Genomic DNA, 25671 nt, shown 5'->3' with positions numbered 1-25671 from the left:
TACAGTGGGGGGTGGGGGGGTTTAGCACAGGAGTTTGGCTGTGCTACTACTTGATCCTTCATACATACTTTCACCAAATTTTAGTCTGTGTCAAAATATACCAGATTTGGGTGTAAAGCTTTGCATGCATAAAGCCACATACTCATTAAGCAATATTTTAAACAATATTGTTAAATTTGCCCCTCCTGAGCGATATATTGCTTATAATATCGCTTAGTTTGTATTCTCCATATAGTCAGTGATGCTTGCTCCCGTAGGTCGTTAACAAGGTCATCCATCGTCCTGCATGTACAGATGATGGAGTACATAGTTAAGGAAGGCCATGCTGCAGCCCCCGCCCCACCACTCCCCCCTCCTGCCCAACCAGCGACATCACCACGCCAACGGCAAAGTCTAGCCTTAGAACAGGTGTGGCCAAACCTGTCCTCAAGATCTACCAACGGTGCATGTTTTCCAGGCAACCTGTGGATCTATAGTAGAAATGAATGCAGCAAGTTTGGTAATGTGACAGTTAGTAATGACTACAGTTGTGCACCAGCTAGGTAACCTGGAAAACGTGGACCATTGGTAGATCTCGAGGACCGGTTTGGTCACCCCTGCCTTAGAACATCCCAATGCTTAATAATGTCTCCAAATAGAGGATATTGGTACTTTCTGCTAAATCCATACCTCTGAATCCACTTGTGGGACACAGATTCCATATCATGATTTTGCTGATTTGTTTGATTGCTTAGAGGAGGTCTGTTCTGTGAGCTCAAATTAAACTGACCTTCAGTTGGTAGTGGGTTTGGTGGGGAATGTAGAGGGGAGGAGACATAAAAAAACTTGTTTGAAATCTAAGAATCCCTCCTCTACACCCCAGCCCTGTGACACAGCAATGCTAACCATTGTGATACGGACATCCAATAATAGCATGCCTGATATTAAATGTATGCATTAACTTTACATATGGTTAATCACCGACACACAACTGCACACTTATCATATAATAATATCAGAGAAGTGTGTGGATTACCTCAAGTATGGACAGACAGGAGATATGTGTGCTGTCATTCTGTAACCTGCCAGAAAGACAGCATGCGTTGGGCCCGATTCAGACCTGTAAGCAAGGCTGCAATTTTTGCAGATCGACAAAACCAGGATGCACTGCAGGTGGGTCTGTTGTAACATGTGCAGAGAGTTACATTTGGGTGGGGTGTGTTCAAACTTAAATCTAAATTGCAGTGTAAGAACAAAGCAGCCAGTATTTACTCTGCACAGAAACAAAATAACTCCCCCCCAAATCGAACTCTCACAGCATGGGTTTTGTCCATCTGTAAAATTGTAGCCTTACTAACAGATCTGAATCAGTACCATTGTCTCTGAATGATCACATGAGTACTAGAGTCACATCACTGGCTAATATAAAGCCCGCCAGAATGCCCCCGCTGGCAAGCGCTGGTGGAAAGGTGCTCCATCTAACTGGGACTCGCGAGCGTCTCTCACGCACGCGTGTCCCAGTTTCCGTGCAGCGGGGGAAGCAATCCCTGCCTGTCTTCACTTCAGGGAGATGGGCAGGGTTACGGGGGATGCGGGAGGCAGCGGTGATAGCTCCGTTGGAAGGGGACGTGTGAGCAACTCTTGCGTACGCATCCCCTTCCGGCGGCTGGTGATCCAACCGCCAGACCCCCGCTGAATGAAGGAGTCCCATCTGTATGTAAGATTAGGGGGCACAATAGAGTTCTCTTAATGCGTGTGGTTAAATTCTTGTTGTAGTTAAGCTCTTACTAATGTTGCAATGTTAAAAATCAATGCTACCAACTAGGTATATAATTTAATTTAAATATATCCCTCCTCCCCATCCCCACACTCCGACGGCTGGTACAAGCACACCTTAATCCATGACTTTCATTCAACAACTTTTAATGACAGGTTTGGTTAAAGACGCAGATAAACCAAATCCCAAGAAGCAAGCTCGGATCCCTGGGTTGTGACTGGATGATTATTTGTCAAACAATGCGCCAGACACGCTTTAATATTAGCTCAGTTGCAATTTACGCACCTTTTTGAGACGTCTATAATCTCAGCAGGAGGTGTGAACATTTTCTCCACAACCCTCTTCTCTTTCCCGTGTTTTCTAGCGAGTTCCTCTATAACCTGAATTATTTGATTTGTTTGCTTCACGGCTAATTTAACAGCATGACAAAAATCCTGTTGTAATACGTTTTCTGCTGCACCTTCAAGCATGACTGCAAGAGAAGTCAATACAGGTAGAACATTGGATACTTATAGCCTTGACCAGTCTGTCTGTTACTTTCTATTGTACAGGTCATTAGATTAAAGAAGAATTCCATATTAAGCAAGTATGAATCATCCCCAAACTATCAGAACGGCAAAGGATTTGTGTCTGCAAGTATATATGATCACCCCAACCAGTAACATAGTATAACACAGTAGCAACTCTACACAAACACATGCACTCTCTGTGCCCCTAGTGACAGACCTTTGTAAGTTCTCCTATTTCATGATGGTTGCTGGACTACTAATGATCGGGGGTAAATGATTACCGACCATATATGTATTTAGGGCACAATTAATATTTGAAGGGAGCAGAGAAGTGAATGTGTTGTACATAAATATTACACGTTCAGTGCATCCGGAAAGTATTCACAGCGCTTCACTTTTCCCACATTTTGTAATGTTACAGCCTTATTCCAAAATGGAATACATTTATTTTTTTCCTTAAAATTCTACACACAATTCCCCATAATGACAACAGGAAAAAAGCTTTTGAAGAGGTTTGCAAATGTATTAAAAATAAAAAACTACATAAGTATTCACATGTACATAAGTATTCACAACCGGGCATGGGTCATAGGTTCGACACTATATATTAGGTTGACCACTAAAGGTCGACAGGGCTTAGGGTAACACATGGCTAAGCTTGACACAAGCATTAGGTCGGCAATGGGAATGTCGACATCACTTTCACATTCTCTCCCCACCCCCCCACCCCAGAATTTCGACATGTACACCGTACCAGTGTATAACTTCGGGCATGGTGCCTCGCTATGCTCAGCACTCTATTATATTCTCCCTCCACGGCCTAGTGGATGGTAATGAAATACCGCCTGTCGGCACAAGTCGGCTCAGAAATACATGAAAAACTCATGTCGACCTTACCATTGTGTCAACCGTCCGATCTTAGCCATTTAGACCTATGTTTAGTGGTCAACCTACATAGTGTCAAACTAGCAATCGTTTCCCTTCACAGCCTTTGACCTGAAGCTCAAACTTCAGCTCAGGTGCATCCTGTTCCACTGATCATCCTTGAGATATTCCTACAGCTTAATTGGAGTCCATCTGTGGTAAATTCAGTTGATTGGACATGATCTGTAAAGGCACACCGGTCTATGTGTCTAAGTGCATGTCAGAGCACAAACCAAGCATGAAGTCAAAGGAATTGTCTGCTGCTTAGAAGGACCCAATGAGCAAAGTGGCCTCCATCATCTGCAAATGAAAATGGAAGAGGTTCGGAACCACCAGGACTCTTTCTAGAGCTGGCCGGCCGTCTAAACGGAGTGATTGGGGGTGAAGAGCTCTAGTCAGGGAGGTGACCAAGAACCCAATGGTCACTCTGTCAGATCTACAGCATTTCTCTGTGGAGAGAGAGGAGAACATTCCAGGACGACCAGCAATCCACCAATCAGTTTGCCAAAATGCACCTGAAGGACTCTCAGACCACGAGAAACTAAATTCTCTGGTCTTATGAGACAAAGATTGAACTCTTTGGCATGAATGCCATGCATAATGTTTAGAGTAAACCAGGCACTGCTCATCACCAGGCCACTACCAACCCTAGAGTGAAGCATGGTGGTGGCAGGATCGTGCTGTGGGGATGTTTTTCAGTGGCATAAACTGATGGAATAGTCAGGATAGATTGAAAGATGAATGCAGCAACGTACAGAGACATCCTGGATGAAAACCTGATCCAGAGCTCTCTTTACCTCAGACTAAGGTGACTGTTCATCTTTCATCATGACAACGACCTTAACCACACAGCCAAGACAACTCTGTGAATGTCCTTGAGTGGCCCAGCCGAAGCCCACTTGAATCTGATGGAACATTTTTGGCGGGATCTGAAAATGTCTGTGCACCGACGCTTCTCATCCAACCTGATGGAGCTTGATAGGTTCTGTAAAGAGGAATGGGCCAAACTGCACCAAGATAGGTGTACCAAGCTTGTTGCATCATATTCAAAAAGACCTGAGGCTGTAATTGCTTCAAAAGGTGCAACAACAAAGTATTGAGCAAAGGCTGTGAATACTTATGTTCATGTGAGATCTTAGTTTTTTTTATTTTTAATAAATTTGGAAACATCTCCCTAAAACTTTTTTTATGTTGTCATTATAGGGTATTGTGTGTAGAATTTTGGGGCAAAAATAAAATGTATTCCATGTTGAAATAAGGTTGTAACATAACAAAATGTGGAAAAAGTAAAGCGCCGTGAATACTTTCTGACCACTGTATGTTATAAATGAGGTACAGCTACATATTATAAATAAAAGGTCAAATGTACAAATTTACATCTAAATGAAAGAAGACTAAAGGAGTAAGAAATTCTAGTAAGCGATACTTATACAGATGTCTCTACTAACCTACTTGGCTTTGGGGCTTGCCAGTGACTACCAAGTTTAATGAGCTCATCGACATCTCTTTTCTGGTGGGATTAACAATAAATTCTCCATCAACCAGACCAATTCTCACTGCACCTGTTGCAGGGGAAAAGGAAAAATAAAATGTAACACATCGCAAAAAAAAAAAAGAAGAAAAGAAAGCATTATATCAGAGTATTTATTGTAGCTAAAAAAAAGTGTTTTCCAAATCCTCTGTTTAGTCAAAAGAAAAAAGTTTGGTACCGTGTTAGCCAGTTGATAAGAAAAGTTTTATTGTTCCTCAGTGAGAAAAACAAAATAGCAATCTAGCAAATATGATACCTTTTAATGGCTAACAAAAATAAATGTTGTTAAAATGCAAGCTTTCGAGACTTCTTAGGTCTCTTCCTCAGGCATGGTATAACAAGGTGTGTGAAGAACCACATATTTATACACAGCAGAGTGGGAACAAGATGTGATGGATGGACATTCTTAAGACCAAAACAAAACAAAATAACAGAATGAGCTTGTAAATTGAGTCCTTAATTAGTTTGTAGATAAGTAGTGTGAAAGTTTTATTGTCTCTAAGTTGATGACAGGCCAGAGTTAGAGCTCCGATGCCCTCATTCTCTCTGGGCCAGATTCCTCAGATGTTGTAGTGGGCCATAAATCCCTCGGATAGATTCAGTCCTGTGTTAAGGGTGTCAAACGTTGTCATTAATTTGTATTCCCAGACCCTCCTGTCTCTTTGTGATTTGAAATTTCCTTTTAGTATAATCACTTTCATATGATCCTGATTGTGTCCTGGGCTGCAGAAATGTTTGGCCACAGGAAAGTGTGTCTTTTTTTCCTTTATTGTGTGGCGATGGGACCTCATCCTTGCCTTAAGTTTTTGTCCTGTTTCTCCAACATACAGACCCCCAATAGGACATTTGGTGCACAGAATCAGGTACACTACATTGGTAGTAGAACATGTGAATGTCCCTGGGATCTTATAGTCCTGTTGTGTGTTGGGGATCCGTACACTGTCTGTAGTGAGGATATGGGCACAGGTTTTGCTCAATAAAACCCTTGGCTTACTTCCGTTACATCGATGATATCCTGATCATCTGGACTGATTCTGAACAAGAACTCATACATTTCCATGAAAAATTTAACAGATTTCATCCAACAATAAACCTGACAATGAATTACTCATATACCGAGATAAACTTCCTTGACACCACTATAACAATTCAAAACAACGCAATACAGACAACCCTATACCGAAAACCCGTGGATCGGCCTTCATACCTCAGATGGGACAGCTTCCACCCGAAACACATCAAAAAATCCATTATCTACAGCCAGGCCATCAGATATCATCGCATCTGCTCCAGCCCAGCAGATAGAGATGTCCACTTAAAACAACTTAAAGGGACCTTTTTAAATCAGGGATATCATCCCACATCAATCAACGATCAGATTATCAGAGCCATCAGGATACCCAGAAATCAACTTCTCCAATATAAAGAAAGAGAAAGAAACAACCGTGTACCCCTGGTAGTCACCTACAACCCACAGCTTGAGGTGCTAAGAAAAACTGCAAAAAAACTACATCACATCATACACAAAGATGACCGCCTGAAAACAATATTCCCAGACCCTCCACTACTATGTTACCGACAACCTGCAAACCTGAAAAATATTATAATCCGAAGTTCACTGCCATCCATTACACAAAGAGGAACCTATCCCTGCAATGTAAGGAGCTGCAAAACCTGTGCCCATATCCTCACTACAGACAGTGTACGGATCCCCAACACACAACAGGACTATAAGATCCCAGGGACATTCACATGTTCTACTACCAATGTAGTGTACCTGATTCTGTGCACCAAATGTCCTATTGGGGGTCTGTATGTTGGAGAAACAGGACAAAAACTTAAGGCAAGGATGAGGTCCCATCGCCACACAATAAAGGAAAAAAAGACACACTTTCCTGTGGCCAAACATTTCTGCAGCCCAGGACACAATCAGGATCATATGAAAGTGATTATACTAAAAGGAAATTTCAAATCACAAAGAGACAGGAGGGTCTGGGAATACAAATTAATGACAACGTTTGACACCCTTAACACAGGACTGAATCTATCCGAGGGATTTATGGCCCACTACAACATCTGAGGAATCTGGCCCAGAGAGAATGAGGGCATCGGAGCTCTAACTCTGGCCTGTCATCAACTTAGAGACAATAAAACTTTCACACTACTTATCTACAAACTAATTAAGGACTCAATTTACAAGCTCATTCTGTTATTTTGTTTTGGTCTTAAGAATGTCCATCCATCACATCTTGTTCCCACTCTGCTGTGTATAAATATGTGGTTCTTCACACACCTTGTTATACCATGCCTGAGGAAGAGACCTAAGAAGTCTCGAAAGCTTGCATTTTAACAACATTTATTTTTGTTAGCCATTAAAAGGTATCATATTTGCTAGATTGCTATTTTGTTTTTCTCACTGAGGAACAATAAAACTTTTCCAAATCCTCTGGAGATGGACACATTGCCCTGTGTTCTTCATAATTCTATATTCAGCAATGTTAACTTTCTTTGCATTGCAGTACCAATATGGTGTCACTATGATCTGTGGGTTTGTGAGAGGACCACTCTCTGAAGGGAAAAAAGGGAAGGGGGATGGCGACCGGTGCACAGGTAGGTATTACAAAAAGTGATAACCTATGATAACGTATCGGTTCCACGGTAACTGCTGTATGTCAGGAGGGATACCCTCTGTTTATTTAGGAGTGTGGAGGTGCACCCAAGAGAGTGGTTATAGTTGCAAAGAAGAAGAAGGAAAGACTCTCTGTTTTTTGGGGCACTCTTTTACTTCAGATTACGCATGGTAATCTATACATATTTTAATTTGGTCATTAAGATAAGTACAAAGTTTGGCGAGGTACACACTATCTCACCTGTCACTTTAATAGTACATTCGCAGATTAAGGCTTCTTATATGAGAGTGAATATCTGCAACTGGAAAAGCAGTACCTGTAGTAATTAGGCAACTGTGGGTAATTATTTCTAGTTCACAATGTGTGGGGGAGAATTGGGGACCCTGTGTGGGGTTCCCACAGTTCTCCTCTTTTGAGTGAGTTTATTAAAATATAGCTTTTAATCAAATACCTTAAAAAATTTGACTAGACAAACATGTAACTAAACTTGGACACACATACATAAATGACATGAAAGAGAGACAGTATACGTTGGTTAGTCTCCGTGGGTTAAGGTCTGATGCAGTCCCTCCTCTATAAATTCCCAAGAGGAGATTTAGTGGCAACTAGTATCAATCTGACAACTTAAATATGTACAGAAAGAATATTGTCACAGAGTATCTCCCAAAAATCAACTAAAAGCACAGTTATGTATCTACTTATTAATCTTGTAGAATTTATAACTGCAACAAATTATTCTGCAACATTGTTTACTTGGTGGAGAGGAGACCAATTGTCATATGTGTCTCTAGGGGTCACCCTAGGAACAAATGATCCTGTTTGTTACCACGGAGGACGTATACATACACGATTTGCTGTCCTGATACAGATAAAAAGTCACACTAAACAGTGAAGTTTGTAGAATGCATATAACTAATACCAGTATACCTGCCGCTTTATGGTGCTCTCATACTTATAGCATCTAGTATCTGGTATGGGCATTTGTCATATCACATTCCATTTTTGCAGCAGATCAATAATATAATGACAGCTGTGGTGAATCTGAGGGGTATCGGTATGATGTTGCCAGAGGTTTGTTCTGGTGCTTATATGGGTTATAGTGGGGTTCTGGGTAAAGAGGGGTTAGAGGTAGAGTGGTAAGAGGGGTTAGAGGTAGAGTGGTCTGAAGATCCCTATGAGGGTAGTGTGAGGTGTTCCCAAACCTACTTTATATACCCTCGACAGACAGGTAGTGAGATCTGGTCAGACCAGGGAAAGTCCCCCTTCCCGTCTGGCAGGTCCCTCTAATCCTGTGGTCAGCTGCCACCAAAATAATTGAGTGGGCTTTATGGGTATTGTGGGGGAGCACCTCCCCCCTGGGTCTCAGAGAAGTGGTAGTTGGCTCCGGGGGCCCTTGAGTGACAGGCGGCTGCCGCCCAGCTTTATATACCATATGATCAGAGTGGAATTAATACATAGGTTTGTCTGAAGAGGAGACTGCCTTGTCCATTGACCGAGTAAATACTGTTTTTCTTTTGCCTGTGTAAGAATACTGAGGTACTTGTGTAGTTTCACGGTGGCAGGAAATTGCATTGCATGCGATGTGATGGTACTTTTGTAGTTTCAAGTTTCCCTTGCCCGCGCATCGCATTTGCGTTCATGTCGCATGCAATACGATTAAGCACCTTTAGCACAGCCCCATTATCCACGCCACCCCGAAGTGTGGCAAGTACATGATGAGTTGATTTTATAAAGTGTGGCGAGCGGCCGCAGATGACTTGACGTGTATTCCGCGTGTGCTCGCCATGCTTCGGGCTCGGTGGCTTGCCACATTTTATAAAATCAACTCTGCGCCGACATGGATAGTGGGGGTATGAACAAGTCAGAAGGACGTGTACCGCGTCCCCTCGCCATGCTTCGTCAGGGTGGCGTGGATTGTGGGGGTATGCTAAATGTGCTTACGAACGCACATGCGATCCGATCTGTGGGCAGGGGAAACAAGAAACTACAATGCGATGCCCTGTCGCCGTGAAACTACACAAGTACCAATACTGACCCAAGCTCCATATGTTCGATCATCCCTTTTACAGTTTAATTTCTTATTTGGCATTTGCAGACTTATCTAATGCAGGGGTCCTCAAACTATTTCCTCTGGGAAGCCATCAGGCAATACAAATAATTACAGGATCCCAGCAAGTTACTGCAGAAGGTCATCACATCACACGTGTAGTCAGCAGACAGCACATACAGCACATTGTGCCCCCCAGCATTGTGGGGGGCACAAAATGATGGGAGGAGTCTAAAATAACAGACAATTCAACAGATTGTCCAGACTCCTTCAATAACTAAACGAGATTAGAAAAGTCATCAGCCTGATGGTCAGCAACCCCATGCTGAGAACGTCGAGACCCACTTTGGGGTCAGGACCCACAGTCTGAGAACAGCTGGTCTAATGAATAAGTAATTGATGATATTTAAATTTATCACAGGCAACGCTCCACAATACAGCACACATTAGTTTCCACTCCTAAAGTTATATCAGTATAATCTGTACTTACCAACTGGCCCATTCCAAGGTATATCTGACAGTGCAAGTGCAGCGGAAGCTGTAAAAAGCAAGAGGGGAAAAAAAGAAAAAACACAATCAAAATGCCAAATAAAATTTAGAAGCAAATGTCCCAGCATATATAGAACAGAGTCCTTAGGAAAGCAGGAATAGTACCACAACCACCAATACATATATGTAGGAACAGGGCATAGATATCAAAAACATTTCACAATCCCACCAATGCTAACTAAGCTTCATTAATGATAAATCCAAAATTCAAATGATTGCGAATTATAGTATAATTCTGTTCAGCTGTACATATTACTTCTATGGCAATTTACACACCAGTGAGAATGAAGTGCAGGGTTCGCAAATACTCGCTATTGCGAGTATTTTACCCACTTTGGAGCACCAGGCACTCATTTTTTATGAATAGCTGGGTCCCCTGGGACACAGCCATTTCGGCGTGTTAATATGTGTGACAAGGGCGGAGGGATCTGTTTCCCCCTCAGTGGTGATGCGACCGTGACACAGCGTGACTTACGGCCGCTTCACACATCTGCTGGGTCCCTATCACCGCAGGTCATAGGCATCAGTGCACGGAACCCACGTAAGCTGGCTCCTGCACTGTGCCTTAACAACAGACGGCTGGAGCCAACACCAGAAGCAGCTGCTCAGCAGGGGAACAGCACTGCGGCTGGTGTGAGGACAGAGCACGAGGAACTGAAACCAGCATTGGGGGCCAGAACCAGGGAGGATGTGACAGTGAGGACGGAGCAGACCTGGGCAGGAAGTAGAGGTAAGAGGGGTGCGTGGTCCATTTAGCAGGCTGCTTGGCTGTGTCATGTAAGGGGATTTATTGCTAGCAGGACTCGGGCAGCAGACTTCCCTCCTCCTCTCCTACCTCGCGGTGCTGCTCTCGTGTGTCACTGTCACCTCCTCCAGGCTCTGAGAGGAGGCTTTATTCAGTTGGGACCCAGAAAAGGTCAAGTAGGACCCCGATTTTTGTAAGAGAGGGGTCCCAGGGACCCATCATTTTTGGGCGTTTTCGCGATCACTGAAGTGTTACAGTGTGCTAAGTGACAGTGGGCAGATGTATTAAGCCAGCTGATTGGATGGTGCATTATCACCTTGATGTTATCACTTTACCAGGCTTAATACATCGGTCCCAATGTAAGCTACTGGTTTCAGCATACTAGACAATGTCTTCAATATTCCCCAACATCACCCTCTCTCATAAGTCAATGCCATTTCTGTCCACTGAATAAAACTATTCAGGTCACAGGGAGAGAATACACTCAAGTGTCAGAAAGATGTTTTAGTATAGAGATTCATAGTACCTGCATTTATGGCCAATACATCAGGCTCATTGATGCCATCCACTGCTAGTAAGTTACATAGGATCTATATGGAAAAAAATATATATTTCTAGTGCAATACTTGACTTAACAGAAACATTCCCAGATGAATAAACATGAAGCCAAACATGCCCGATTTTTAAAGGGCAAAATGTGCCCTGCCCCTCTAGCAGCGCCCCGCTAAAAAAGCCTGGAGCCTGCCACGACAGTGTGCTTGGGGAAGCCCGGCACCGCCGCAGACAGCAATGCCCGGCACTTACCCGGTAGCACAGCAACTTCGGCGCAGCCAGGCCCGCCCCCGCCCCTGCCAGGGGGAGATATATTATGCCTAGTGGTAACCAGCCCACTCCTGACAAAGAACTTCATACCACTTTTGCACATAAAGTTGCGGTTTTAAAATGACATATGTTTTAAATTAAAAGCGATACTGCACTATTAGGTGCCCCACTATCCTTCCATTTTTTTTTCAGATCTGTCCAGTGTGCCCATAGGCATAGGGCACAAAACAGCGGGGAGCAGCGGTCCAAACAATATATAATCGGACAAGTGCTATAAACTTTGGACTGATCACTGTGGAGCAGTACCACTCAGAACCACCTCAGGGGGGACAAAAACTGCAGGTGTCAGCGTCAGCACTCCCATACCAAAAAGCTAGCCTTTAGTTCTAGCAGTCACTTTACAGCGGACATGCAACACTCACTTGTGTATCATAGAAGTATCCAGAGGGAAACAAGGGCCGAAGTGACCGATCTGCAAACACAAGTATTATTTCAGTTATACTCAACTGTTAACAGTCTGTTCAAAAATAAAAAGCAGCGAGAAAACAGGATTTTTGTCTTGCTTGTAAAATCATTTTTTACTGAATCCATGGTGGACACTGGGACTGTGGATATAGGGAAGAGCTGCAGGATCTGGCACCAAAATAGATAAAGTTTTAAGCAGCAGCACAGGCCTCTCATCCCCTATACCCCACCCATCGCCTTTAGCAGCCAGTTACTAATGAAGTCCAAGGACAAGGAGTAGGGGGATAGAAGGAACACACAAGGGGCCTTATTTTGGTTCATTCTTTCTGACAAAATCCTTCTTAGATGGACAAAACCATGTGCACTGCAGAGGGGGCAGATGTAACATGTGCAGAGAGAATTAGATTTGGGTGAGTAATTTTGTTTCTGTGCAGGTAAAATACTGACTGCTTTATTTTTACACTGCAATATAGATCTCACTTTGAAGTAAAACCCCACCCAAATCTAATTCTCTCTGCACAAGTAACATCTGCCCCACCTGCAGTGCACATGGTTTTGCCCATCTAAGAAGGATTTTGTCAGAAAGAATGAACCAAAATAAGGCCCTAGGGGACACCTGCATTTGGACTGTTGCTATCCATTTCTGCACAGAGGTGCAGAGTCAGACCTGCTCATTAAAGTTTGAATTCGGCCCAGTCTCCGATGCACACGTGCCGATGCATTTGGCAAGTTTTTCACTCGCCGGGGAGTTTGCATAGTGATTGGCAAACACTCAGCGTTTCATGGGCATGCCCACTAAAATGGTGGGCGGTCCCATAGAAACGCCGAGCAGGCCCCAGGAATTCTCTGGCCTGCCATGGGCGGGCAGATAACGTCACATGTCAGTACCGCACCCAAATTTGGAGAAACCAAGCAGCACCAAGGGCTACTCTTCTGCTGTGAACAGAGAAGTCGTGCAATGGTGAGCAACCAATTAATGATTTCTCCTATGTGCGGGCGCATGGGAGCGGATGTTTAAGCGTTCACATCCACTCGCAGCAAGGGGATTCGGGCGGCAGTTGCCAGGGCAGCGTAAACCTGCTCACAGGCTACGAATATACACAGCCTAGCAAGCAGGTCTGAATCACAATTTTTTTTTAGAAATCCTGGAAAACTACTATAGCGTTTAAACATATGTTATGTATGGCCTTCCAGACAGTCCTGGGAGAATTTTGTGGTGATATTCCTATCTAGATAATCCCTTCCTTTCAAGAACCTTTTTCAGACTATTAGGGATGTTGAATATTGGCCGATATACATGAACAGGTCGAATTTGCATTTGCCTAATCAATGTATGGCCATTCTTTAAACTGTCTGAAAACATCCGAATTACGCGCAAATTACGCGATCCAAAGTGTTGGATCTGCGAGCAGCGGGCATCTTGCCAGGGAGCCTGTCAGCAGCGACCGCTGTATCATCGCTGATACTGGAGCTGTGGCTGCTGCAGAGTGCTGACAGCCATTGGAGGGAGCCAAGGGAGATCTGCCAGCTGCTGGAGGGCTCCTTTCATTGACAGCAGTAGCGGCCGGACATACTGCCTGCGGAACCGCCTCTCTCTCTCTCCGAGTGACTGATTAGTGTCAGCACGGCAAAGAGAGAGAGAGACGCGGTCGCGCAGACATTATGTACGGCCGCTGCTGCTGTCAGTGAAGGGAGCCCTGCAGCTGCTGACACATCTGTAAGGTTATCTTACTTTCAGTGACAAATATATAATAATCACTTACCCCAAACCTAAGTGTTTACACCACTGGGCAAATGACACTTTGAAACTCTGAAAATGACCACGAAGTTAGTTATTTATGAAGTACCTATTATTCTGCTGGTAAGAATTTCATGGGGAGTAGAGCCAAGTTCCCTTCTTAGATGATTTGTAGGTATTCTTCCAGCAGCAGCAGCTTTTTGTCTATAATCTACCTAGAAAAACAGAAAAAAATTACTGCCAATTGTTATTACAAAGGAAAATAATGTTTTACACAGTTCTCAAAATGTGGGACCTGACCCCAAAGTGGGTCCGAACTATCTCAGCATGGGGTCGCGACTCCATATTTCTAATCTGTCTGAGAAATCAGTTGAATTGTCTGTTACTTGTTACTGTAGACTCCTTGGGTCACTAACTTAGAGATCTGATGAGTCATCAGGTAGCTATGCCCCCACTCCAGTCAGAGTCAAAGGAGGCAGCTCTCCAAATCTGTGAAAAACCTTTATTAAGTAAGTGCATCATGGGGGTGGTCATCCGCCAGCACCTGTCGGGGCAGTTCCGGAAAGCAGCAGGGGAGCACATAGAAGGTGAAGGAGGGGGCTCTGAGCACAGGCTTTATGGTATGTGTCTGTGGAGGGGAGGGCCTCCACTGCCTCCCTCTTCCATCCCCCACTTTTCACTGCCTCCCTCTAACACTAGCGGTCACTTCACTTGCTTTGTGCCTCTGCAATGCTACAGTGCATGCACCGTCTGCTGACCATACATTTGGTGGCCATTCTACAGTAACTTGCTGTTGTCCAGTAATATTTTTTATTGTCTGATGGGGTCCCAGGGCAAAATAGTTTGATGACCTGTACACTAAGGTAAATCGAAGCATTAGCACAATATGAATAAGAAAACTGTGACTCTGAAAAATCCTCTGCCTTTCAGGGGATGTAAGACAGTGTAGTTCCCCCTGTGGAGCCATAACATGTGCGCACCAATTAGAATAATCCAAGAAGGACTAAAGGTGTGTACACACTGGACGGTTTTGCCCATGAGCCATGTGATGAAAATCTCTGACTGATAAATTTGCACCTGGCCCAGCGATTTTTACAGGGGGTGAACCACTTTCCATAGTAGGAGACTATGGAAAGGTTTTCACTCATCCTGCAATACAGGGCGGCAATGATAAAGGGATTTTTGTAAGAACTTACCGTTCGAATCCCTTTCTCTGATATGGTCCTGGTGACACAGCTCAACACTGGGATGTAGGAGGGTCCGAAGGAGCCAGGCACCTATCCTAAAGCTTTAGAGGGTAGGCTCCTCCCCTACTGCATCCCTGGACTCTTCAGTTCAATCTTTCAAAGCCACTGGAATACATTAACTCAGTACAAACGCCTGCACATATTATATGCACATTTTATAACAGAAAACTGTTAACTTTTAACCATATTAACATGAACATCATGAAACTTCTGGCATACTTACTGAGCGTAAGGGAGGGATCGCTGTGTCACCAGGACCATATCAGAGAAAGGGATTCGAACGGTAAGTTCTTACAAAAATCCCTTTTTCTCTTTCAATGGTCCTGGTGACACAGCTCAACACTGGGACGTTCCAGAGCCGGTCCTTTGGGAGGGTACGCTCAGGTCTGCAGCTCTCAGCACTGCTCGCCCGAATGATGCGTCCTCCGACGCGAACTCATGGAATCTATAGAATTTGGCAAATGTGTGAACAGATGACCAAGTGGCAGCTCTGCAAACCTGCTCAGCTGTGGCCCCATGTCGAACCGCCCAAGAGGTGGCAACTGACCTGGTGGTATGCGCATTTATTTTGGCCGGTACTGGCCTACCCACTTTGGTGTATGCAAAGGCTATCACAGACCGCAACCACCTAGCAATAGTCTGCTTAGACGCAGGCCAACCAATTTTGTGTACGTCATACAATACCAACAATGTGTCAGTCTTCCTGACACTCTTCACTCTGTCCACATATATGCGTAAGGCACGCACAACATCCAAAGTTCTCAACTTGTCCCTTTTCTTAGAACCCTCTGGGGGTTGAAACACAGGTAGAACTATCTCCTGATTTAAATGGAAGGTAGATACCACCTTCGGTAAAAACTGAGGCACTGTTCTTAAAACAGCCCTGTCATCATGAAAAATTAAGAAGGGAGATTTACATGACAAAGCTCCCAATTCTGAAACTCTTTTAGCAGATGCTACTGCTAACAAAAACACTAGCTTCCACGTGAGAAACTTAAAGTCAGCCGACCTTAAAGGTTCAAAAGGTGCCTTTTGAAGGCATTCCAAAACCAGTGATAGATCCCAAGGTGCTACTGGTTGCTTGTATGGAGGTTTCAACCTGGATACTCCTTGTAAAAAGGTTTGAATTTCCGGCAAAATGGCTATCTTTTTCTGGAAATAGATGGACAAGGCCGAAATCTGCACCTTCAGTGACTGAAGGCTTAGGCCCGATGAAAAACCATCTTGTAAGAATTCCATCATTCTTGATAGCTTAAAATGAGATGTATGAGCCTTTCTTCTCTCGCACCATCGAATGTAAGTCTTCCAGACTCTATAATAATTTGCCGAAGATACAGCTTTTCTGGCTTTTATCATAGTCTGTACTACTGCCTCAGAAAACCCTTTTCTTTTCAAAATGGTGGTTTCAATAGCCAGGCCGTCAAAATCAATCGATCTGAATCCAGGTGATTGAATGGGCCTTGTCTTAGAAGGTCTGGTCTCAGAGGCAGACGCCATGAGTCCACAGACAACCTCTGAAGCCTCGAGTACCAGGATCTCCTTGGCCAATCTGGGGCCACTAAGATCACTGGAACCTTCTGCCCCTGTATTTTCTTCAGAAGTCTCGGTAACATTGGTACTGGTGGGAATGCATAAAGGAGATCTCCCTGCCAGTGAACAGTCATGGCATCCACTGCCTCCGCTAGTGGATCCCTTGTTCTGGCATAGAACCTGGGCACTTGACGGTTGATCCTGGATGCCATCAGGTCCACATCCGGAGTTCCCCACATCGAAGTGATTTGGTGAAACACCTGAGGGTGTAAGCTCCATTCCCCTTCCTTGAGCTCCTCCCTGCTCAGGAAGTCGGCTTCTATATTCTCTATTCCTGGGATGAATATAGCCGATACAGCTGGAACATTCTGTTCCGCCCATAGGAAGATTCTGGATACCTCCCACATGGCCAATCTGCTGCGTGTACCTCCCTGGTGATTCAGATACGCCACAGCTGTGGCATTGTCGGTCTGAATCCTCAAAGGGAGGTTCTGTAACCTGTCTCCCGCCAAGGAAATGACTTTCCAGACAGCTCTCAGCTCCAAGATGTTGATTGGTAACGCTGATTCCTCTGCCGTCCACAGGCCCTGAAGCCTGAGATCCAGGACTATTGCCCCCCAGCCCCTGAGACTGGCGTCGGTAGTTACTATCAACCAGTCCCAGGTCTGTAATGACCGACCCCACTGAAGGGAATCTACTTCTGTCCACCATTTCAAGGATTCTCGGGTGTCCGAAGACAGCACTATCATCTCGGATTTCATGGTCAAAGTGTTTCCTGACCAAGCTGACAAAATGTTCCATTGGAACCTCCGAGAGTGGAACCTGGCAAATTGAAGCGTCTCGAATGATGCCACCATCTTCCCCAGGAGCTTGAGGCACCTCCATACTGAAATGCTCTGAGCCCTGAGAATCTCCTGGACTAGGGTGACCAGATCCCTGGCCTTTACCTCCGGGAGGAATACCCGATGAAGATGGGTGTCCAGTATGACTCCCAAGAGTTGGAGCCTTTGTGACGGTACCAACTGAGATTTTTGCAAATTTAAAATCCAGCCGTGAGCCTGCAAAAAACTGATGGCCTCTGCCAAGTGACTCTGCAGCATGGTTGCTGACTCTGCCTTGAACAGGAGATCGTCCAAATAGGGTATTACTGTGATTCCCCTGAGCCTCAGCACCGCCGCCATCACTGACATTATCTTTGTGAATACCCTTGGCGCGGTTGCTAGCCCAAAGGGTAACGCCCGGAATTGTAAATGCAGGTCTCCTATGGCAAACCTCAACAAGGTCTGATGCTCCGGGTGTATAGGAACGTGCAAATATGCGTCCTGGACATCCATGGACGCCAAAAATTCTCCCTGGTCCAGACTCAGGAGTACTGACCGTAGGGACTCCATTTTGAAATGGTCTACCCATAAATGAACATTTAGGGATTTCAAATTTAGTATTGGTCTGAAAGACCCGTCTGGTTTGGGCACCAGGAACAGCGTGGAGTAAAAGCCTTTCTTCCACTCTGCCCTGGGGACTGGTGTAACCACCCCTTTTTCCAAAAGGGAGTGAGCTGCTCTCACAAGAGCTGTACGCAGCCGTGCCTCCTTTGGTAAGGATGTGGGGATGAACCTCTTCGGAGGCGGCCCTCTGCAAGGGATTTTGTAACCCTGTGTTATAATATCTAACACCTAGGCATCCTGGCCTAGAGAAGCCCAAGCGTCCCTGAAGAGTGTGAGACGCCCCCCCACTTTTGTCACTGTCGGGCGAAGCCCCTGACAGTCATGCAGAGGGTTTATCCTCTCCTTTTGTGGCAGGCTTCTTGTGAAAAGAGCCAAATTTTGACTTTTGTGTCTTGCCTCTAGAGGACTGAAACCTTCCCCTGAAAGACTGTCCTCGAAAGGACGCACCACCTCTAGGGGAGGGCCGAAAGGACGGCTTAAAAGCAGAAAATCTTGACGTCTGCTTTGCTGAGGAGGCCGGCAGGAATGTACTTTTGCCGCCCGTGGCCTGTTTTATAATCTCCTCTAATTCGGTACCAAAGAGTACCTTTCCTTTGAAGGCTAATGTTTCCAGAGCCTTCTTGGACTCATTGTCTGCTTCCCAGGCTTTAAGCCAAAGCACTCTCCTGGCATTAATGGAGACTGTGGACACTCTGGTTGCCATTTTAATAGCTTCCTCCTCTGCTTCCACTGCATATTCTGCCGCTGCCTTAATCATTTCTGCAAGCAGTAATGCTCCCGGGTCAGCCTGCAGCATGGTGCATAATTCACCAGCCCACTCTATCATGGCCTTAGAGACCCAGGCTGAAGCAATAAGGGGCCGTAAGGTAAACCCCACCCCTTCAAAGATAGCTTTGAGGTTTCCCTCCAGCTTTTTATCCACAGAATCTTTAAAAGCTGCACCGCCCTGTACTGGTAATACAGTAGCCTTGGACAAACGTGCCACTGAAGCGTCCACAACTGGGACCTTTTCCCAGAGCTCCGCATGAGACTCTGGCATGGGGTACAGACTAAGGAATCGCTTAGGCATCTGAAGCCTCTTATCAGGAGTTTTCCAAGCCCCTTCTAACAATTCCTGTAACCCCTCATCTGAAGGAAAAGTAACAGCCTCCTTCCGCTGTCGCTTAAAAACACCTTTAACAGGAGTCTTATCCTCCACAGACAGCTTTAAAGCCTGCTTCACAGCTACAATGAGATCCTCTATACCAGCAGCAGAGTTCTCTTCCATATCATCACCCTGATCCCAGGGGATGTCAGTATATTCTCCTTCCTCTTCATCTACCACAGTAGTTAAAGCATAAGACCTTCTAGGGGTCCCTGCCACATCATCCATTTTGTCCAGCATTTCACTGAACCTGTTGATCCCTTTTGCAGTATCCTGCATCACCTGAATCAGCGCAGGATCTGCCTGGGTAAGAGGCAAGGAGCCAGACGACTGCTGAGATGATGGCATAGGTCTCTGTGATTCTACCAGCCCATCACTCTGCCTGTCCAAAAGCTGCACCAAAGCGTTTACTGACCTGCCTAGGGCCCTGGCCCACGCAGGTTCCATCTGCTCTGCCCTATGGGGTTCACTGCCCATGGGTCTCACATCAGCGCAAGTAATACATAAGCCCCCCTTGGCCATCTGCTCAGGGACAAACTTTTGTGTGCAAACATTGCACGCGCTCAGTGCACTAAGGGCTCCCTCCCCCAAAACCACAGCCTGATGCTCAGACATGATGCAAGTGATAAATGTATATCTATCAGTATACACAGTGCAAACAATGTACAAGCGTTTATACAGAGGCAATGCACCCAATCACTTATCTGTCTGTTGGTTTCAACTGCGGGGAAGCGATGCCCAGGAAATCCAAGTCACTCTGCCAGGATCAGTAAGCCAGCTCAGCTCCGCTGCAAGCGTTCTGAAAGGCGCCAAAGTCAGAGTGAAGGAAGAGACCACAGGTCCCTGCTGCTGCGGGGTCCGTGACCTTTTGGCGCCAACCACCCCCAGCCAGCCGCTCCTTAGGTAGGATTTCCTAGTTCCAGTGTCTCCCCCTCAACTGGGGATCACTTGGAACATGCCTGTCACAACGCTGCTGTCCTCTCATCTAGGAGCTCAGCGTGTAAGCTCCGCATAAAATGGCCGCCGCCATCACGGAGCGCCTGTCCCCCATGATCCCCACCTAAATGTGGAGCCGGTTTCAGGGTACTCCGGAGCCCAGGCAGCCTCTTAGAAAAGGCTATAAGCGCTGCACAGGGAGACCAGACAGTGTCTCCCCTGTGCACAGTGAGCTGACAGGACGCGCTTCTGTCAGCTCCTGCTGCGCTAGCAGTGTGAGGATTCACTATGAGAATCCTCACACTGTGCCTACCTAGCTAGGGTGAAAGTTAATAAAACAATAAAAATCCCCTAACTACTCTAATTCTTCGGCTGCTCCTGCAGCCCTTTAGAATAGCACCCACTCCAGTGGGCACCTAACACGAACTGAAGAGTCCAGGGATGCAGTAGGGGAGGAGCCTACCCTCTAAAGCTTTAGGATAGGTGCCTGGCTCCTTCGGACCCTCCTACATCCCAGTGTTGAGCTGTGTCACCAGGACCATTGAAAGAGAAACAGGAGCATGCTTCAGCGCTCATAGTTCGCCCATACACACTAGGAGATTTTGAGCTCAAAGTAGCTCAAAACAGGAAACGTGTGCTACTTTGAGCTCCCAATCACCTAGTGTGTATGGGCCTTAAGACAGATCATGTATGCTGACAACAAGACGACAAATCTGCTTCCGATTTAGGTTACAGAAGCAGATTTGCTTCTGGATGCAAAGGAAATATCTTACTTACAATGCACTGAAATAAGCACAATGGATAGAAGCAGAAGTCTCACTTACCACTAAGGGCATGAACTGAGATGGAGAAGGCTTTGTCTTGCTCACAGCAGTTACCATTACTGAAGTATCACCGAACTTGTTAAGGAAAAAGTGAAATCATGCTTAGCGTAATCATCCTTAAATAATGAAATGACTGTTTATACAACAGACTCATTCATACAAAGCTTTTTATTCCCTTTATAACAGAAAATCGGGTACTTGTTTCCTAGCACGGCCACCACGATTTCTATCGTGGTGGTCGTGTCGGAAAAAATTGTGTCGGTCGCGTCGGGTGCATACCAAAACGCACACGACGCGATGTACCCGATTTCTCCATAGGCTTCAATGTTAAAATAATTTAACATTGAAGCCTATGGAGAAATCTGGTCCATCGTGTCCATAGGCTTCAATGTCAAATTATTTTAACATTGAAGCCTATGGAGAAATCGGGTCCATCGTGTCCATAGGCTTCAATGCTAAAAAATTTTAACATTGAAACTGAGTCCATTTAACATAGTAAAAAATGGTAAAAGGGCCAATATGGGCCATTTCTCATTGGGTATGGCCCCGTCATGTGTGTAAAAAATAATGGCCCCCCATTGTGGCCGCCACCCCCACGATTGACGCAAACCCAAAGCGTGGCGAGCGCAGCGAGCCCGCGAGGGGCGGCGGTGCGCGTCCTCCGACCTTTTCATTCCCCTACTATCCACGTCGGCGTGGAGAATAGATTAGTGTGGCGAGCGCAGCGAGCCCCGCGAGGGGACGCTGATACCTTCACAGATCCCTGCGTCCCCTCGCGGGCTTCACAGGTATCAGCCTGCGCTCGCCACACTAATCTATTCTCAACTCCACGCCGATGTGGATAGTAGGGGAATGAAAAGGTCGGAGGATGCGCACCGCTGCGCTCGCCATGCTTCGGGTTCGCGTCAATCGTGGGGGTGGCGGCCACAATGGGGGGCCATTATTTTTTACACACACGACGGGGCCATACGCAATGAGAAATGGCCCTTATTCGGCCTTTTCACATTTTTTCCTATGTTAAATGGACTCAGTTTCAATGTTAAAATAATTTAACATTGAAGCCTATGGACAAATCGGGTCCATCGCATAGGCTTCAATGTTAAATATTTTAACATTGAAGCCTATGGGGAAATCGTGGGCATCGCGTCGGTCGCGTCGTGTGCCTTCTTAAGGCACACGACCGACGCGATGTACCCGAGTACTGCTTTTTTCAAAGGAAATCGCGGGCATCGTGTGCCTTAAAGTTAAGGCACACGATGCCCGCGATTGTGGCCGTGCTAGGAAACAAGTACCGAAAATAGGTTTGGTTTTAGACATTTTTTTTAAAATACAACAGATATAGTTGCTTGCAAAAACAGCAAAGACGAAAATAATTTATATTTACCAGTGACAAATGTATGAAGTTTATACACCTTTATATTATGTTAAGGAACTTAATAGTATACTTTACCTTCACTACAGCACACCCATCTGCAAAACGTGCAAATTTGCCGGATGAAATTTCCAACTTTCTGTTGAAAAAAAGAAAGTTTATATAGGTGTACCAAATGGACAGGTTTGGCCTCTCGCAATAGGACATATATTTGATATATTACTTTATTGTATTTCCACCTCAATATCCACCCCCCTCCAATGCTGAGGCCCATTCCCTATCCAGCTGCCCCGCCACCTCTGACATGATCCTCCTCCCCCGCAACAGCTCCATTAAAACCCCAACTGACATGGCTCCACCCCCGCCCCCACTTACCACAGTGAGCTTACCTACTCTTCTATGGGCTATTTCAAACATACCTTGACTCTAGTCAAGATTGACCGGCACAGCAAATTCCCTTTTTAGACGTGCCAGGATTGTAATTAATACTACTATTTTTACACAGCCCAGCCCATTTATCAGACAGATTTATTAACTGCACTGGCCGGTTGCCAGGCCTATGCTAACATGTCAGCAAAGCAAAGAGAGCTACAGTATGGCACCTTACACACACACACACACCGGTGGTTGGATTGGACAGTGTGTGCTGTTGTAGCTATTCCTGTTAAAATGCATCTTATTCTGAAATGATGGTGATAGAATGCACAAGCAGGTTCTGCTGTTGAAAACGTTATGTGGCATGCCTATATTATGTGTGCGACTGTATAGGTATACCACATAACAAGCTATAGGTGAGAATTCAATAGCCTCTGATATTATCGGAGCTATTGAACCCTCCCCCTGCTTATTCAATACTGTTGCTTGTGATCTTCGCCTATTCCTTTTCACCTACTTTATTTTTCTCCAATTCCATTGTTCTCAAGTTTATTTATTGGACCCAATAAATAAGGTTACGCTTCTGGGCTCGATGGTGACGACATAAGAAACACATTGCAATATGTTTGCGACCCATGTGATAATGCTACTCAGTCAGCAATACAGTGTGAAATGCCGCTGCATTTGCCTACTTCATCCGGCTTTTTTTATAAGCACAATATTTAATCTGGCTATAATCTGATAAATGTGAAAGGCACATTTCCCACACATCGGTCAAAACCGATGTGTGGGAAATTGCCCTATGGCCTCTTTCACACTACCCGGGATTGACCGACATGGCAAACTCCCAAATAGCTTTTTGCTGTGCAGGGATTGCTCAGCGAATAGATCCAGCTGCTACACGTCAGCCAGACCGGGGCTGTGTGAATGGACCCAATCTGGTGAGTATTTATTGCCAATCACGGGACAGCAAAAAGTCATCCAGACACGATCAACACTGGCTAGTGTAAAAATAGGCCTAATGCTAATTACACACAAACGCACACACAGGTTTTGACCGGACAGCAACTTTTAGCCGGACAGCTGTGCCTACCACATGCCACGGCTTTTCACGATTGCGGCCATGCTTCTAACGAATTCTGGAGGTAGGTATTACATGTGATGTCAAGTTCGGGGATAGCTACAGGAGCACACCAAAAACCGTTGTGAATGAAAGGCCCCATATCCACGTGCAAACACTGACGTGTTAGGACTTCCCAGCCATGGCCTGGCAGCTGGCCTTTTCAGTGGATACATCCGGCTGCTAGCCCCGGTGGTGTGAAAGGACACTACAGCCCTCACTATGCATTAGAATCCTAGCATGGCATTTTGCCTACTGGCCAAAAGCGCCGCATGTGAAATAGCCCTAAGGCTGCATGTCCCCCTCACAAGTGGTTCTGGCTGTTAGGTTGACATCAAAATTGTTGACATGAGTTCTCACGGTTTTATTTTCTATTTAAAGAAACACAAAGACTACGAAAAACAAATGTCGACCTCGCAGACGTGGTGATGCCTGCTCATGGCGGGCAGCATGACATCACCGCCCGCCCCCAACTTTGCAAATAGCGGGCATCTGAAAAGAATGGACTCGCTTTTCAGAGCGCAGGCTGCAGAAATCATTTAATGGCCATCGATGGTACAAGAACATATCCCTCGCAAGCCGCCGTACCAAGAAGAAATCATTTATTGATCATTCGATGGGGCAGGGGAGACATTCGGCTGATCAGCATTTATCTGTGCACTAGGCTGCGATTACACGCAGCCTAGCAAACAGGTCTGAATCAGGCCCTATCTATCCTACCACATATACACACACACACAAACATTCAGGGTTAACTTTATTGGGCGCCAATTGACCTAACAGTATATTTTTGGATTGTGGGTGGAAACGCAAGCACGGGGAGAATATATAAACTCTGCCCAGTTAGGGGCATGAATCAAACCCATGACCTCAGAGCTGTGAGGCAGCAATGCTGACCATTACACTGTCCGTGCTGCCCCACAATTAATGTAAACACACACCGTTACCAAGCAATAATAAGACAGCATAAAAATAAAATATAGGCTTACTTTTCTATGGTTTTAAAAGGGGACCCTCAAATTACACTGGTTTGTAGCTGCATAAAACCAGGTGAAATGTAAAATTCAATTTAGGGAGCCACAGAACGTGTACAATTCATGGGTGTCCCAGCTTAATGTGACAGCATGGTAAACCTATGGCCAGGATATTAGGAACGGTCATCTGCCTGCATGCATGCATGTATACATATAGAGGGAAAGATAACTCTACTCTTACTGCGGTGCACGGTACTGCGGGAATGGTGAGCATAGAGCAGGTGTCAGTAAGTGTGTCGGTAATGAGGAGAGCGCAGGGTCACACGTGTGCATTACCTGCCGCCCAGCTCCACAGCCCCAGAACCGCTGTACGCCCTACAGCCACCTCCCATCACTACCCGGGAACACGGCAGAGGAAAGCGCCGCACTCCACATCGAGCAGCCCCCCATGCCTTGTACAGTAACCCGCTCATTATCACTTCAGAACGACTTCTCCAGGAGGCCGCCATGACAGCTATCTCCCGCCCTCCTCCGGAAACGCGGACGCTGATTGGACGAGGCTGACACCTACATCACTCCCTAGCTGCTCCGAAAGCCGGTTTCGATTCACAGACCTCTGGGCGGAGCCTCTAGAGGTCACGCGGCGCGGCTGATGACGCCACCGGCTGCTGCTGTTATTGATGCGGCCTGTAGAGGGCGCAACGCAGCGTTTCTGATGGTAATTAATTATAAACATAGTTGCCAAGTCAGCTTGAAACAAGCGGATTTGGGCTTGTTTTTTTCGTGAGTTGCTTATTTTTTTTGATGGTTGCTTGTTGCTTGTTTTTGGGCTTATAATTTTTTTTAGTAGCTTGTTTTGGGCTTGTTTTATTTTGGGCTTCTCTGTAATTCAGTTATTCAGCACAGAGATAAGGGACAAACACAGGTGAGAACTAGGCTTTTAGAAATGGTAATGACTCCCATTATCTATGTAGCGGCTTGTGTGTAG

At 45.5% G+C, this 25671-nt stretch overlaps 1 protein-coding gene across 2 annotated transcripts in view; it reads right to left on the bottom strand.

The window, feature by feature from the left end:
- PNPT1 (polyribonucleotide nucleotidyltransferase 1) overlaps positions 1 to 25304 on the bottom strand; it is a 50997-nt gene extending 25693 nt beyond the window's left edge. Inside the window, exons 1-9 of one of the 2 annotated variants that reach the window (XM_083175905.1) lie at positions 25255 to 25304; positions 22293 to 22353; positions 20843 to 20917; positions 13826 to 13931; positions 11936 to 11985; positions 11218 to 11281; positions 9888 to 9935; positions 4638 to 4751; positions 2042 to 2228 (exon numbers count right to left, since the gene is read on the bottom strand). In XM_083175905.1, the coding sequence (XP_083032031.1) occupies positions 2042 to 2228; positions 4638 to 4751; positions 9888 to 9935; positions 11218 to 11281; positions 11936 to 11985; positions 13826 to 13931; positions 20843 to 20899 (626 nt within the window). In that variant the 5' untranslated portion in view covers positions 20900 to 20917; positions 22293 to 22353; positions 25255 to 25304. The other variant, XM_083175904.1, reaches the window with a different exon arrangement.
- Between the last annotated feature and the right edge of the window lie 367 nt (positions 25305 to 25671).

The sequence above is a fragment of the Crinia signifera genome, chromosome 3, assembly GCF_055691185.1.
Source record: "Crinia signifera chromosome 3, ASM5569118v1, whole genome shotgun sequence".
Lineage (NCBI taxonomy): Eukaryota > Metazoa > Chordata > Amphibia > Anura > Myobatrachidae > Crinia > Crinia signifera.
Note: the sequence above shows the minus strand (reverse complement) of the source record. Positions and strands in the feature narration are given on the sequence as shown.